Raw genomic sequence first — 13,945 nt, 5'->3', positions numbered from 1 at the left:
AAATAATATTGCTCTAAGATTGAAATCCTATAGACACCCTTGCAACTCTGCAGGCTTAGATCTTCAGAGCAATAATGGGGTCTTCTCTTCCTTTCAGTCTTGCAGGCCACATAGTCAGCTTTACACTGCAGGAGACATAATAATCAGATATACCAACATCCTACCAACCAAAATATCGTCAGTATAATTTGTCCAAGTGAGATACCAGTGATGCAGGAAAGTCCACAATCATCCTATGATTATCTTTTCCAATATTTCACCACTATGACAGCTATCAAACTTTCCTACAGTTAGAAACTAAATCTGAAAAGTTGTAAATTATATAGACTTTATCATTTCTCCAAGCATTATAGAGAATGACCTTCGAGTACCATTCCACTTACATACTGGAATGGTACCACATCTGCCCCTCCCTACATCACAGTGTGACATTTTAGTGTAAAATTCTGCTTCTTTGAAAAAGCCTTGTGATGTAAATATAGCTAACAAGCTACTCAAATTAGACCACACCTAAGTCAGACCTCCATGTTCAATGAATTTCCTCCATTCATCCTTCGAAGAGAGAAACTTGAGAAAGCAGCATGTCTTGCTCTCCTAAAAAGTGCTGTCTTAAAAATGTGCCAGTGATACAAATTTTTGTCTATATTGAAATCAAATTTCTGTCAATTTACTAGAAACTAAAAGGAAAAACGAATGGCCAAATGTTTAAAAAAAAAATGAGTACATTTCACCTAGCCCTTAAAAAAGAAAGATCTGATTCCTGAAATACAGTACTCTCGTTTGTCTAAGAGATGACAAAAATTTATACCATATAAGAATTGGGTCATGAAAAAGTGAGGATTTAGCTATTTGATGATTGAACTCTCAAGCCTGGTATGTTCAGTATAAACACATTAATTTAAGTGACAGATATTTACTTAAAGGCCTGTCTAGCAACATTTTAATACAAATAAAGCCTGTAAATATCACTGCATGTAAAAAGTTTTGCTATTTCAGATTACTGACTTCTTTTGAAAATAATAAGATTATACAAACTTGAACTTCAGTGATTCCTTAGCATAGCATGCAACTGGCTGCAGCTGGAAAGCAGCTTTGCAGAAAATGACCTGAGTCTAGAAGTTCACTATAAGCCATCCATGGGCCCTTGCAGTAAAGGGGTCAGCAGCATTTTCCAGGCTGCATCAGGAAATGTCTCCAGCACGGAGATGCAGACATCGGGGAGTAAGGCCAATGAAAGGCACAAAGATGTTAAGAGACTGAAGTCCTGTCTCATGAGGAGGGCTGAGAGAGTACTGAGGGACTGTTTTGTCTGACAAAGATAAGGCTCAAAGAATCTTACCAATATCTATAAATACCTGATGGAGCCTCCTTCAGGTATAAAGAAAACAGAGCCAACCTCTACTCAGTCATACTCAATGACAGGCCAAGAGGAAATTACAGTTACTGAGATCTTGTACAAGGCCTAACACTTCAGAAAATGAGTCCCATTGGAATTTATCACATCATCAAGGTTGTGCATCACAGTTGCTAAGAATTTCTGTAAAACACCAAGGGATAAAAACAGTACACAAAAATTTCCAGAGCTTGATTTGTCTATTATTATGGAAGAAAAATCTTGTTTGCCATTTTATCTGAAACTCATCCACAGTATTTCTCATTTAATTCATTTGCAACAATTCATTTTCACCCATTTAGCAAACACAAACTACTGGCATTGATTAACAGAAACTTCATTACAGTGGTTTGTCTAGAGAACTCAGAATATTTCCATATTGCCTAACCAGAGATTCTGTACCACTAGCAAAAATCAGTGTAATCCAATGTTATTTCATTAATGTGATAAACACATACAGAGGAATTACCTTTATTCATTATTATAATCTCCTAAATTGATTGGTAGAGTTGTTCAGGTAGTGTTTTACAAATTTTATCTGCATATAATTTGCCAAACTCAAGCTCTCTGAACATGAGAATGAATGCAAACACTCTAGCTAAGAGATGGATAGTACATAAATCATGCATCTTATTTTCCAGTATGCCTCACTACATCCAGCTTTTTTAATAATTCACGATAATCCTGTAATGATTGGTGGTCAAGGGACAATGTCTAACAACAAAACTAGGTGACATACAATCATACTTAATCCCTTTGTCCTAGAGCGCCAACTGCATAGTAACACATGGACAATCATTGCCAGGTGGTTTTTTCCCCTCCACTGTGGCTTGTTTCTTTTGGTTTTTGCCTTATAGTAATCGTCTCACTGTTGTTGCTGGATTTTACTCATAATTAACACCATCTGTGCCTAACAAAATCCTTCAATCATTCTGGTATTCAGTTGCCTGCAGAGGCCATGCATTGAGCTGCACACCCACCTGGCTTCAACTGTAGCATGCTAATGAAAGTAATGAATCTTAGCTGTGGACACTTTCCCAGGAAAATTTGCAGAGCAATGAAGAAAATTAAAGTTCATTGTCACAAATAAGGCTTTCTTCCGGAAACCACTTCTGAATTAAAGCAATAATGGTGTACACTCAGTACTTATTACAAACAGAGTAAAGATAGAAGTAAAATACTTATGACCAAAAATCTTATTTAATGATGTACCAGTTTAAAGGGTGTTGACTGGCGCTTTATGAACCACAGATTTTCTGATTTGCTGAGAATCAGCAGCAGGAACAACTGAAGTTATAGTTCTGTTATAATAGTAAAAAACCAAGTGACTTGAAAATAAACACTCAAGAAATTCACTTACATATTTAAGCTAAATTTTCTTTAAATCAGAAAATTACACCTATCACTCCATTTGAGACGTGAGCAGTTAATAAAACTAAGGGGAATTAAAAGTTTCCTTTTCCCTGTTTATGTAAAAAAAGGTGGAGATAAAACATACAACTGGATTTACTTCAGCATGGAACAAAATTTATTAGCTCACAGCCAGAAATTGATACAGTGTTAACAAAATTAAAATTAGGAAAATATTAAAATTTTACAAGGCCACCAGCTGCAAGGCATTGTGAGAGACTTCCCTCCCAAGAATGCAGGGAACAATATTGTTTTAATCGACTTGCCAAGATACAGACTATTGTATTTTTAGCAATTTTAGCAATGGTAAACAATCTAACAGCATTTCCTTGAAGCAGATCCCAGAATTTTAAGTCAACTTCTACATCTCTTAGTCGTGCATCATAAAAAAATGTATATATATAAACTCTAATGTGTACTTAGTATGAAGGAATGTTCCAGTAGTCTTAGAGTGGGTTAATGAGTGTACTAAGACAAAGCAGAACTTTATAAACATAATTGAAATATTTTTGCAGGGTGAATTTCACTATAAGCAGGAAGGCTTGAAACAAAGCTTAGTACTAGTTAAGTCCTGCCTACTTAACTCCTCAAATATGAAGACTGAAAGGCTGTGTAAAATCTGTACACACTCAAAATACTGGTAAATACATACTTCAGGGTACAGAACCCTGAACTGCACAGGATATCCTCAGCCAAATGATATACCACAGCCCTAAAACTGGTTACTTGAGAAAAAAAAAAATTATCAATCTTTTACTTTTATATGCCTTGCAAATTGAAAAGTAATACATTCAGAAAAGGAAACTGTAACCTGAAAACTACAATAAAATCAAAGCTCAAACTGAACTTTTTATATGAATTGATTTCTGATCCTATTAGACCCATCTTGATTTTTTTTTATACATCAGGCCGAGGAGATCCACTCAAAATTCAGATGTAGCAGCATTGAATTGTTGATTTACAAATGAAATTAAAATTGCTGTTTCCTTGAAGGGCCATGAAACAGAGTCATCAAAATATTCTGCAGATTATTCCAGTTAATATGGAAAAGCTTAGTGATTTGTAATGAAAATGAGATTGGTATCTAAAAACACTTGAGTGTTTGTTTATACAGACTTGTTGAACTATTCAGATAAACTTCATAACTCATACATGTCTGTAAAAGGGGTAACACAGCCTAAACAGATGAAAAAGATGTGGATTCTCCTGGGTAGTGACACTGTATCTGTACTAAATTTAAATAAATTATCCTCACCAGGCTTGCAGTATTTCTGTAGAACATTTTGCTGAGCAAAATCAAATGTCTTTCAGAAGACAAAACAGAAGCAGTAGCAAGCAAGCAGGAAAGGCAAACACAGTACCCTATCACAGCTTATCCTCAAATGTTCCCACAAAAAAAGAGAATTCATAAGGACTTGAAACAAAGTGTTGCTTTTAGGAAAAAAAGTCTTTTTTCTAGTAAAACTTTCCAAGAGAACTTGCCAATGACACTTTTCTCCTTGTGCTGTCACATAGGAAACTCCTCAAACAGAATACAGATTTCCAATGCATCTTTCCTAATTTATTCCCATGCAATGGCAAGAAACCAGCATGAATCCTCCAAAACAAGAAACCAGACTTTTCAGGTTGCATTGTTTTGTTAAGCAATTTCTAGTATAGTATCTCTAACATGTTTCCAGCTAATATTGCTACCTCACAAGTAGACAAAATCACCTAGGTTGGGATCATAAAGTCTAACTTTTAGCATAGGTGAGAAAAACTTGCTTCACTAAGTAATAAAGACCAAAAAAATGAACTCAAAGGTACTACAGGAGACAGAAGAAGCACAAAAAACCTGTTTTCCTGGAGGGAATCACAATCCTTTCAAAAAGTCATCCATATACAAAATAAAACACAAAAATACAATTAATACGTGTTTTTAAGAGTGAACTTTTATGCAGTCAGATATGTATGTGGATACTTTATATATATAACAGAAGTTAGACCAAAGAAAGAATAATGATGCAGTAGTCAGAATGTGAGCAATGAAATTGCAACCATGACAGGGTGGCTTAACACTTAAAGATATTTCCATTCTTCTTATAAAATGATTTGATTAATAGTTTGTGCTGGCTGAAAGTATTTATTTGTGCTCTCTCTCCTATCACAGCACTAATGAAAGGGGTATGGAGATGTGGAGGGCATATAGGGTATTTTCTGATAGTTTTAGAAACATATAAAGCTTTAAGGAAAGCCTAAAATATCATTTGCAAAACGCACAAAGCAGATGTATATGATCATAATTGTGGCCATATTTTGTGATGAAGCATGGTGCAGAATCCAAAGTTTTCAGAAACAGAATCAGTGCAGAAATACTTTATAGCAACACAAAGCTATTTAATTGGCTCTGCTGAGATGTAGGACTAACTGGTATGGAGGATGCTGAAACTGTACCATTTTCTGAGCTCAGAGCTCTCCAAACAGCATTGCACTGGATGTGCCATTTCATCTGGTACTACTCTGACAGAGTGTCTATCAGAGTGATGAACTGGGGAGCATAAAAATGCTCTTAGTTTCCCCTCCTCTCACAGCTGTGACAACCTTCATACTTCAATTCAGCCTTCATACTAAAATCAATCATGACACATGCTTGCCTGACAAAACTGTGGTCTTTTCACTCTCCCCTTCCATATCTAATGAAACAGTGCTGTTTTTCCCATCTTTCTTGATGCCCCTTCGGTATGAAGCCATGCAGGATTCCTTTGTGGACATACCTGTCATTGTATCTATAAATCTATCAATAGATTAAGGGTCTTGGATGAATAGATCACTGGCAAGATCTATTAGACAACTGCTCACACTAGCACTCTTCAGCTGTGGACTGGAGACACAATTTTTCTAACTCTACACATAAGAGCCAGAAACAGGCGAGAGTGCATGGCCTGGGCAGAACACACTGGCTCTGGCATGCATTGTTAAGGGAAAGCACACCCTGGTGCGTGCCAACCATCTCTCTGGTGGGAACACTAGAGCCCATTTGTCTGCACTGACCCTGGTCAAGCTGTAGTCTCTGTTGTTCCAGCTGCTTTGTTGAGGATATCACAAGCATTCCTCTCGCCCTACCTTCATTATTTCCTGTTTGACCAAATTCTCAAAGGAATGACTTTTTCCAAGCATGTACTTGTGGATCTTAGTAGACTGATATATCACTATATTTGATTCTGCATTGCTGAAATGGGTGTCAGGTCAGCAGAATAGAATAAAGCAGAATTTTTCTCTTCAGAAATATATCTGGGGTGTTTCTAACATAAATTAATCAACTAGTGAGCATTTACAAAAAAAACCCAGAAAAGAGCAAGATGTGTCTGTGTAAGTAAAGGAGGGTAAGAGAGGAGAAAGGAGGAGAAACCGAAGAAAAAGTGTGAAAGTACAGTCAATAAGCTGGTGGCAGTACATGGATTAGGTGGCCCAAAGAAAGCTCAAGTGTCCCAGAGACTCTCCCATGTTGTCAACTTTGCTCTCCTTGAGGAAAACAATCAAAGACTTGAGAATGCACTGCCTAAAACTCATTATATAATCCATTCATTTCACAAAAGACAGTAACACCAACACATAGCTGTACTTGATCTGAAACTGAAACAAGTGGAAACACGTTTTAATCTATTCCACACTTTCAACCTGGAGATATCAGGTATCCAGAAGATATGCCACTCTGCTTTAAAAAGTTTTACAAAGGTCTTCAGAAAGGAACCACCTTATGTACTTCAGTGGTGACATACTAAGGAAAAATTGCTAAAATTAATGAAAACACCCATTGAAATGTTAAGAAGGAAAGCCAATTGTCCTCACTTCCAGGGAGCTCAAGATTTGCATTTTCCAACCACTTGGCTCCTCTCCACAAAGAAAACCTCTACCTTAGTTATTTGCATTATGCTTGACACATCGATGGCTTCAAATTCACACAATACAGAGCTGGCATCCATGTATCCAAGAATGCCTTTTGCTGGTGCCACCACCTTCCTAAATATCAGGATGTACAGATGTCAACAGTTGAATGTCTGATTTTCTGAGTCACAGAATGACTGTTTCAGAACATTACTACTACCAGTACAGACAGCTAGGCAGGCTCATGTGGACTGACTTTGGCGTACAATCTTAACGGTTGCATTAATGGAAAGCCTTAAACTAGTTCAGAGAAAAACAGCAAGCATGTCATCATAGAACTTTAAATTACCATTGATACTTCAGAATATCACTCTCCAAAAAGAACTGTAATCAAAGAAGAATATTTAAGTACCTTTTTATTTGTTTCTTCTATGTTAGGCTACCAATCTGCCTGTTACAACACAGACAGTGTCCAGCTTGATGTTAAAACAAGGGTGGAGTATGAATGATATCAGAACACAGTTTGAGTTACCCTGGTTTGTATCAAACCACCACATATCCTGATGAAACTTTCTATTTCCTGGCCAAAACCACAACACTGTATGATAACGTCGGTGTAAATCTAAAAAATACTGAGATGCTTTGCAGACTGTTAGTAGTTCACCTTATCTTGGTAGAAACCTATCACACCAAGAAGTTGGAAATACAGATATGCAAGATACAATATGCTCGTACTGTCTAATTCAAGCTGAGATTTTCAGAAGTGTTCCTGTCAGTCTCCCAAGACGCTTTTATCACCCTGCAAACTGCAATTTTTTGACAAGTATTTTTAGCCTGTATTTCTTATCCTAGTCTTGACTTTGAAAGATTCTACACAGCATAATGAATATAAAAACTGTAATTTTGCAATAGTATTTATAATCTCAATACACAAAAGTAGTTTTCCTCTCCATTCTACAGATCCAATGTGACTGTGTTCAGTCTAGTTTATGTGATATTTTATTTTCCCATTCTTGAATTATTTTTGTAGAACCTGTGCTATTACAAAGTTCTTTGCACTCAGGCGATGAGACCAAGCACTGATTTGAAGTAGATGAATGGAGAAATTTAAAGATGTATAATTGCTGCAGGAAAGGAGAGAAAGGAAAATGTACTCAAATACTCACTTTGATGAATCTATGAAGTATATTACAAGAGCACCAATACTAAGAGCGAAGACTAAGACAACCTACAAAAGAAAAGAAAAGAGTAATTATTTAACAATATTAACCATTTATTCTTTTACATACAAAAAAAAAGGCAAAAATAAATAAGAAGCTAGTTTTATTTCAGGTCTAATTTTCTTCAGAAAATTACTCCTACTTGAACTTCAAATATTATATATATTGTCACAGAATGCTTTCTTGCATTGAAAGGAGGACAAAATCTGGCTTTACAAAACCTATCCTTCAGGATTGCTCATTGGCGCATAAACCAAGAGTGACAGATTAGACTGAATTTCCATTTATATACATGGCTGTGAAACCCACAAGAAAAGTGTAAGACTATGTAAAAACACGTATTTACCCTGCACTCCTGTCCATTGAGATTATACTGAACTTTCAAACAGTTTAAAGCAATACTTGGTGCAGCACGTCATGAGTGTTACGACTTTTGTTGACAGTCTTAACTGTTAAAGCAACAGATGAGCGCTGAAATAAAAATATTTTGATTCCATACAGGCTTCAGACCTCTTTCTGAAGCTGCTGTCTTATGAACAAGCCTGACGATCACAGCACAAGGAGGAGACATGCAATGTGCTCATTCAAAGTGGACTGTCTGAAAATCCTCTGCTCTCAGCTATCACTCAATGCCGTAAAGGCAGCATCTGAAGCAAGGTATAGTAATTATTACATAACCAGACTCTGGAGCTCTGCACAGCCAGTATCAGACATGTACATATCTTCCAATAAAATAAACTCATTAATGTATTAATATTACATAATTACTACTATTTGTTAAAATAACTATTCAACTGAAAGCTTAAATTATTTTTTCCTTACTTTTAGATCTTGCTGACCATAACATTTTTTACTTTTTGAATGCCTGAAAAAGGGTATTTTGCCAGAGTACAAGTATCTATTGTCTTACCTGATGTGCTATCACCTGTACCAATGAGATCTGTCAGTCAAATTCAAGGACTGAAGCACAAAACTCATTGAAATAACATTTTTACTACCTGAGTCTAATATAATGTTAACATCTAGAGTTTAAATCTTCTTTCACTGTGTGCAGGTGTTGCAAGGTGAAATAAGCTATTAAATTCATATCAGCTGGTAAGAGTCTCACCATCACAAGAAATTATTGTGGCAAATAGAACTTGTGGATTGTCATCTGACAATATATCCCAAATTATGATTAGCAATGATCTCAAGGCCCATTTTTCTCTGAATTAAGATATTGGGAATCAAATTATTGTGCACACTCTGCCCTACCTGTTGGAATATTCCAAGCTACACACAATAGCAGTTTGGATCTGAATCAAATCTGCTCCATTCTTTATTATCAGTCCATTTCAAGGAAAGGCTTCATTTTTTTAAAAACAGAATTTAAAAAGATGCTGAGTATTCTGAGAGCACAGAGCTTACAATTTTGGCAAAAATTTTAATTCTACCCAAACCAGTTTCAAACACATCTGTTCACTTTAAAATAATTTAAAGTCAAGCATTAGTGGTAATGTTTTACCCTGCATTCTGTGGAATAATTTCTGTACTAACAGCACCCTCAAAACCACTATTAAATATAGCTATTTCTTTAAAAAGAACACCCAACAATAAAAACCCAAAGCAAACAGTGTACAAATTAAAAAAAAAAAAAGGAAAGAAAAAGAAAAAAACTACCCCAAAAAAAGCCAAAGTACAAAAGAGATTTACCCTATAGCAGGAGTTTTGGGCTGCAGAATGCTGAAATGGCCACTTAACGCTGAAAATGAAATTTGAAAAACTAAACTTGTAATCCATTTGGGACTCTATAAACACTCATTCTCTCAAGTTTCACAAAATACACATGGACTTTGTGAAACTTAAAGGATTTTTATTTTTTTTTTCACATAGCAAGTCTTAAGTTACAACATTCAGTCATTGCTTCCTACCCAAAGGAGTCTTGTAGAGCAAACCCAGCATAACAATTTATCAGCCTTACATTTGAATTATATCCAATTCCTTATTCATCATGACTGTGCTGCTTAAATGTTACACAGATCCTGGGTGAGATCTTCCAAAACACTTTAGGAATTTAAGTGTTCTACGACAGTTCATATAACTGCCACTAAAATGCAAATATGTCTATTTTGCAAGCAGCTCCAGATTCCCATGCTACACCAAAGAGTGAGATATGTATGCAAAGCTACAACACTCTCCTTCTTTAATATATATACCTGATTTTAAATCAAGGCTTATTTTCTCTTCTATTGCCTTAAAACACATACCTAACATGATTCGTAATGTCTCAAAGAATCACAGAAAGGGTATCAGAAGAGAATGGAATCAAACTCCATTTCCTTTTCCTGCTAACAGAGAAACATTTTTTCTTTCCTAAGTGACAGAGGAATTCAGCTGCACTTGAATACATCAAGTGTGTGGAAAAAGCAGACCCTGGATCAATCAGGTTAAAGTTACACTAAAATAAAAAAAAAAAAAAAAAGAAATAGAATTTAACAAACTCCAAACTCTTGTATGCTATACAATAGTCTCAGATGCAAGTTTGTTGCTATAGTCTCATTTAAATAAAGCTGAACGTGACCTGGTTATTCAGGCCCAGGACGACAATTAGTGAGTTTGTTCTAGTCTCCCCTAGATTGCCATAGGAGATAATGCTTGTTTGGAGACCTTGCTATGCTTGAGGGCTGTCACAAACACAGACCCATAACCCAAATTCACAGCAACTAGAACCTAAGGGAGGGGAAAGCATATATTTATGTGAATTACTGCCTTTTTCGTTAACCAGGCCATGGCGAGATGCTTGCTTGCTCTGTTTATTATTTCAATGCATTTGGCAAAACATTGCAATTGCTACATATCTATTGTAACTTCTCTCTGTACAGAAGGAAAGACTCCTTTAATTTATAATAGCTTGCTGTTTGTTTAAGATTGATAAATGTGAACTCATATGCTAACAGCTATACTGTCTAAGCACTTACTAACAAATTAAAAATAAACACCAATCTGGCTAAAGGAAAGAGGAGGAAATACATGGAATAGTTGTTGCATATCCCTAAATCTTTCATTGAAAAAGGAACAGAGAAGATCCAGCCCCAGATTTCAACAGAAGTAGAGAATGCCTTTTGAGGCAAGAGTCAGAGAAACTGTAGAAAAAATCCACTTAAGGAAAATTAAAAATGCTTTGACTGATACCAAGATGCTCCAGAAGAGCTTCGACTGCAGTCAAAATTTAGGCATCCATAATAAATACAAAAAGAAAAAAGAGAAAGAAAAAAAAAACGGGAGTTTTGATAAGGGTGTAACAGCATGATAATACTGCAGGGAAGCACCAACTTTGAGAAACACTGTCTCAATTAAGCTCACTTTCCAGGTCCCTATGCAACAAAGGGATAATCCAAGCGGTGGCACTGTTCCCCCTACAACTCCGTAACAGCATTATCGAACCAACACGGGATAATGAAAAGGCTGGTCACATTAGACAGGAGGGTACAGTTAATAATGAAGAGCCACGAAGAGACTCCAGAGCAGGAACTTCAGTCTCTCATACCCTGTAACACTCAAACATTCTGTGAAAGGTGAAACAGAACTCTTTGAAGTTTCAAAGGCAAATTCTGGCTTATACAAGATTAAACTATCCAAACATAATTAATATAAAATAGCATAGAACTCAAGAGGCAAAGCAGAAAATCAAAAAGGAATAATCATCTATTTTTATTTTCCTCCAATGTTAAGTATTAAAATAAGAAGTATGCAGTGAAAAAAAAAACTTTCAGAAATCCTGTAACCTCTAACACCTCAAGGCATCAGAGAGTTCTTATTTTTTCTGACAACAATCTATTCTGGTACTGTTCTTCAAAAATTCTTTTTTCAAATTCTTATTCTATAGTTAAATTATTCAACCTTAAGGCTACTCCAATGCTTAGAATATACTAGGTTGTTCATTATTAATATTTTTTTGAAATTCACTTACTTTTCATTTCTACACCCACACAGTAAATTCTGTTAATAAGCTACTCAGTTTTATCAACTATAATTTAAAATACAATTCCATTAGTTTCTATATTTCAAATTATTTATGGAGAACACAAATTATTTCCTAAATACATAAAGCTAAAACCTTAATGATCCATTAAACTTTTGTTACACAGAAGTTTGCACTAAGATGCAAATAGCCTGACGTTTTGATCTAACTTGGATGAAAATTTTCAGACCTTAAATATAAGCCCCAAACTTCCTTAAAACATCAATTAAGATATTAATTGTATTTCTTTTATAGACAGGTAGAATTTATTTGTCCAGATTTGTTAGGAATGAAAACCTTTGAAATCTAAGGATGCACCTGCTTCAAGTTACATTTCAGAAGTTAAGAATTACTTCCAGCTTGGCAATCCCTGCATTGATTTGCAGAGTCTAGGAGATGTACCCACATCTGTGCAATTACTGCAATTTAACAGAACTAAGACCTGAGCAAGTCTTGACCATAGAAGATCCAGACTGGCTTACCTAAAATTGCTGTCCCACTAACTGACACCCTATATGCAAAGAACAAAATTCAGAAAGCATTCCATGTAGGCAAAGCCACAAGTGGTAAGAAATTATGCACTGCAGCTGACACAAACAACTGAGCAATTAATGTATCTTAGATTAATGTAAATACAAATGAAGTTCTATTTACTATAAAACAATATCGATGCTTGCTCTAAAAAAATCAGTGTTCTACCTTTTTGTATTGTGATACTTACTTCATTGAGATATTTTTATTTATGTTACCTATGGACATAAACCAGTGAACTAAAGCAGCTGCTTGATGTCAAATTATAAAATTCATGTAAATTAATCCAACAAAACAGCCTTCAGAACTTTGTGATTGTCCAGAAAAATAAAATGCATCCAGACTTTTATAGAAACTGGTAGGAAATTGCTGTTTAGAGGCTTTTTTCCCCACTATAACCTGTCTGATAACCAGGAGTAAAGTAGAACAGGATCTCTCAAATCCATCAACAGGACCAAGGACCATGCTCCAGATGAAGTTGTACACTGACTTTTCTCTGGGCTTAAACTCATTGCCCTGCCTACAGTCCTACTGCCTCTTCTTTACCTGGACCCTCCTGGACCAACATATAAATAACTAGAATGCCCAAGACAAAAGTACAAAATATCCACCATCTACTCTATGGGGTCGTGAACTCCCAAGGGGCTCTTAGAATGCCAGTCCACCTCACTCAGGTTTGCTAGATCATATTTCTTATTGATGTAATGCTCTCTTAATATCTTCTAGAAAAACTGCATTTAATGCCAGCTTCTCTTTGAAGAAAACTATCTAAGCAGGCAGCAGTTGTGAGCCACCTTACAAGAGTAAAGCGTGAAACACAAGCAAATGATGGCTGAAGCGAGTGAACCAGAGGAGAAAGATGAAGTGATAAAATAGTCAAAAGACTAAACAAGATTCCCTCTTGCTCCTTCCTACCAGCAATAAATACTAAATGAAAAGCTCAAACAAGGATACTAAAGAAACTGGGAAAAATTGTCATTTACCTTTTACTCAAAAATGCAGGGAAACATTATATATTATATGTTAATATACTCCCTGTATAAGACCCATGCTTGACAGAACTTAACACTATGACAAGACACAGTGATATATGCATTGATTCTCATCCAAATACAGGCAAAGTGCAAATTCTACAGCCAGCACCTGCTCTTGATGACAGTGTACATGCTCACAGGTTATGAATCTTAAAGGTTGTGTCTGCTGGGCAGTATCCTTGCTATTAAATCTGTCTCAGTGACTTAGTGATCCTACCAGTCTGCCTGCAGAAAAGGCAGGTGTCACAAGACAAATAACAAAAAATAATAATCTACATTTCTACTATTTTTTCCAGCCTTTGAATGCCAGCTAGAATTCAACATCCAATTCTAGAAGCAATTAAAGCACTTTCAAGCCCGATGATGAGCAACCCCATCTTTCAGCGAAGCCGGAAAAGATTCAAGATCACACAGCTCTGAAGAGACTTTACTAACTCTTAGTTTTGAGCTCGAAGCAATTAAAGTATTAAACTCAAACTTTGCAATTTTTATA

General features: G+C 35.8%; 1 protein-coding gene across 50 annotated transcripts in view; it reads right to left on the bottom strand.

The window, feature by feature from the left end:
• Positions 1-13,945, bottom strand: part of KCNMA1 (potassium calcium-activated channel subfamily M alpha 1) — a 439,385-nt gene that overhangs the window by 232,134 nt on the left and 193,306 nt on the right. For all 50 annotated transcript variants that reach the window (XM_042018554.1, XM_042018555.1, XM_042018556.1 and 47 more), the window contains one exon: positions 7,834-7,895. In XM_042018554.1, the coding sequence (XP_041874488.1) occupies positions 7,834-7,895 (62 nt within the window). The remainder of the gene's footprint in view (positions 1-7,833; positions 7,896-13,945) is intronic.

Source organism: Corvus kubaryi, unplaced genomic scaffold, assembly GCF_017639235.1.
Source record: "Corvus kubaryi isolate FWS band 111438036 unplaced genomic scaffold, C.kubaryi_AGA036_p1.0 138, whole genome shotgun sequence".
Taxonomy (NCBI): Eukaryota; Metazoa; Chordata; class Aves; order Passeriformes; family Corvidae; genus Corvus; species Corvus kubaryi.
Note: the sequence above shows the minus strand (reverse complement) of the source record. Positions and strands in the feature narration are given on the sequence as shown.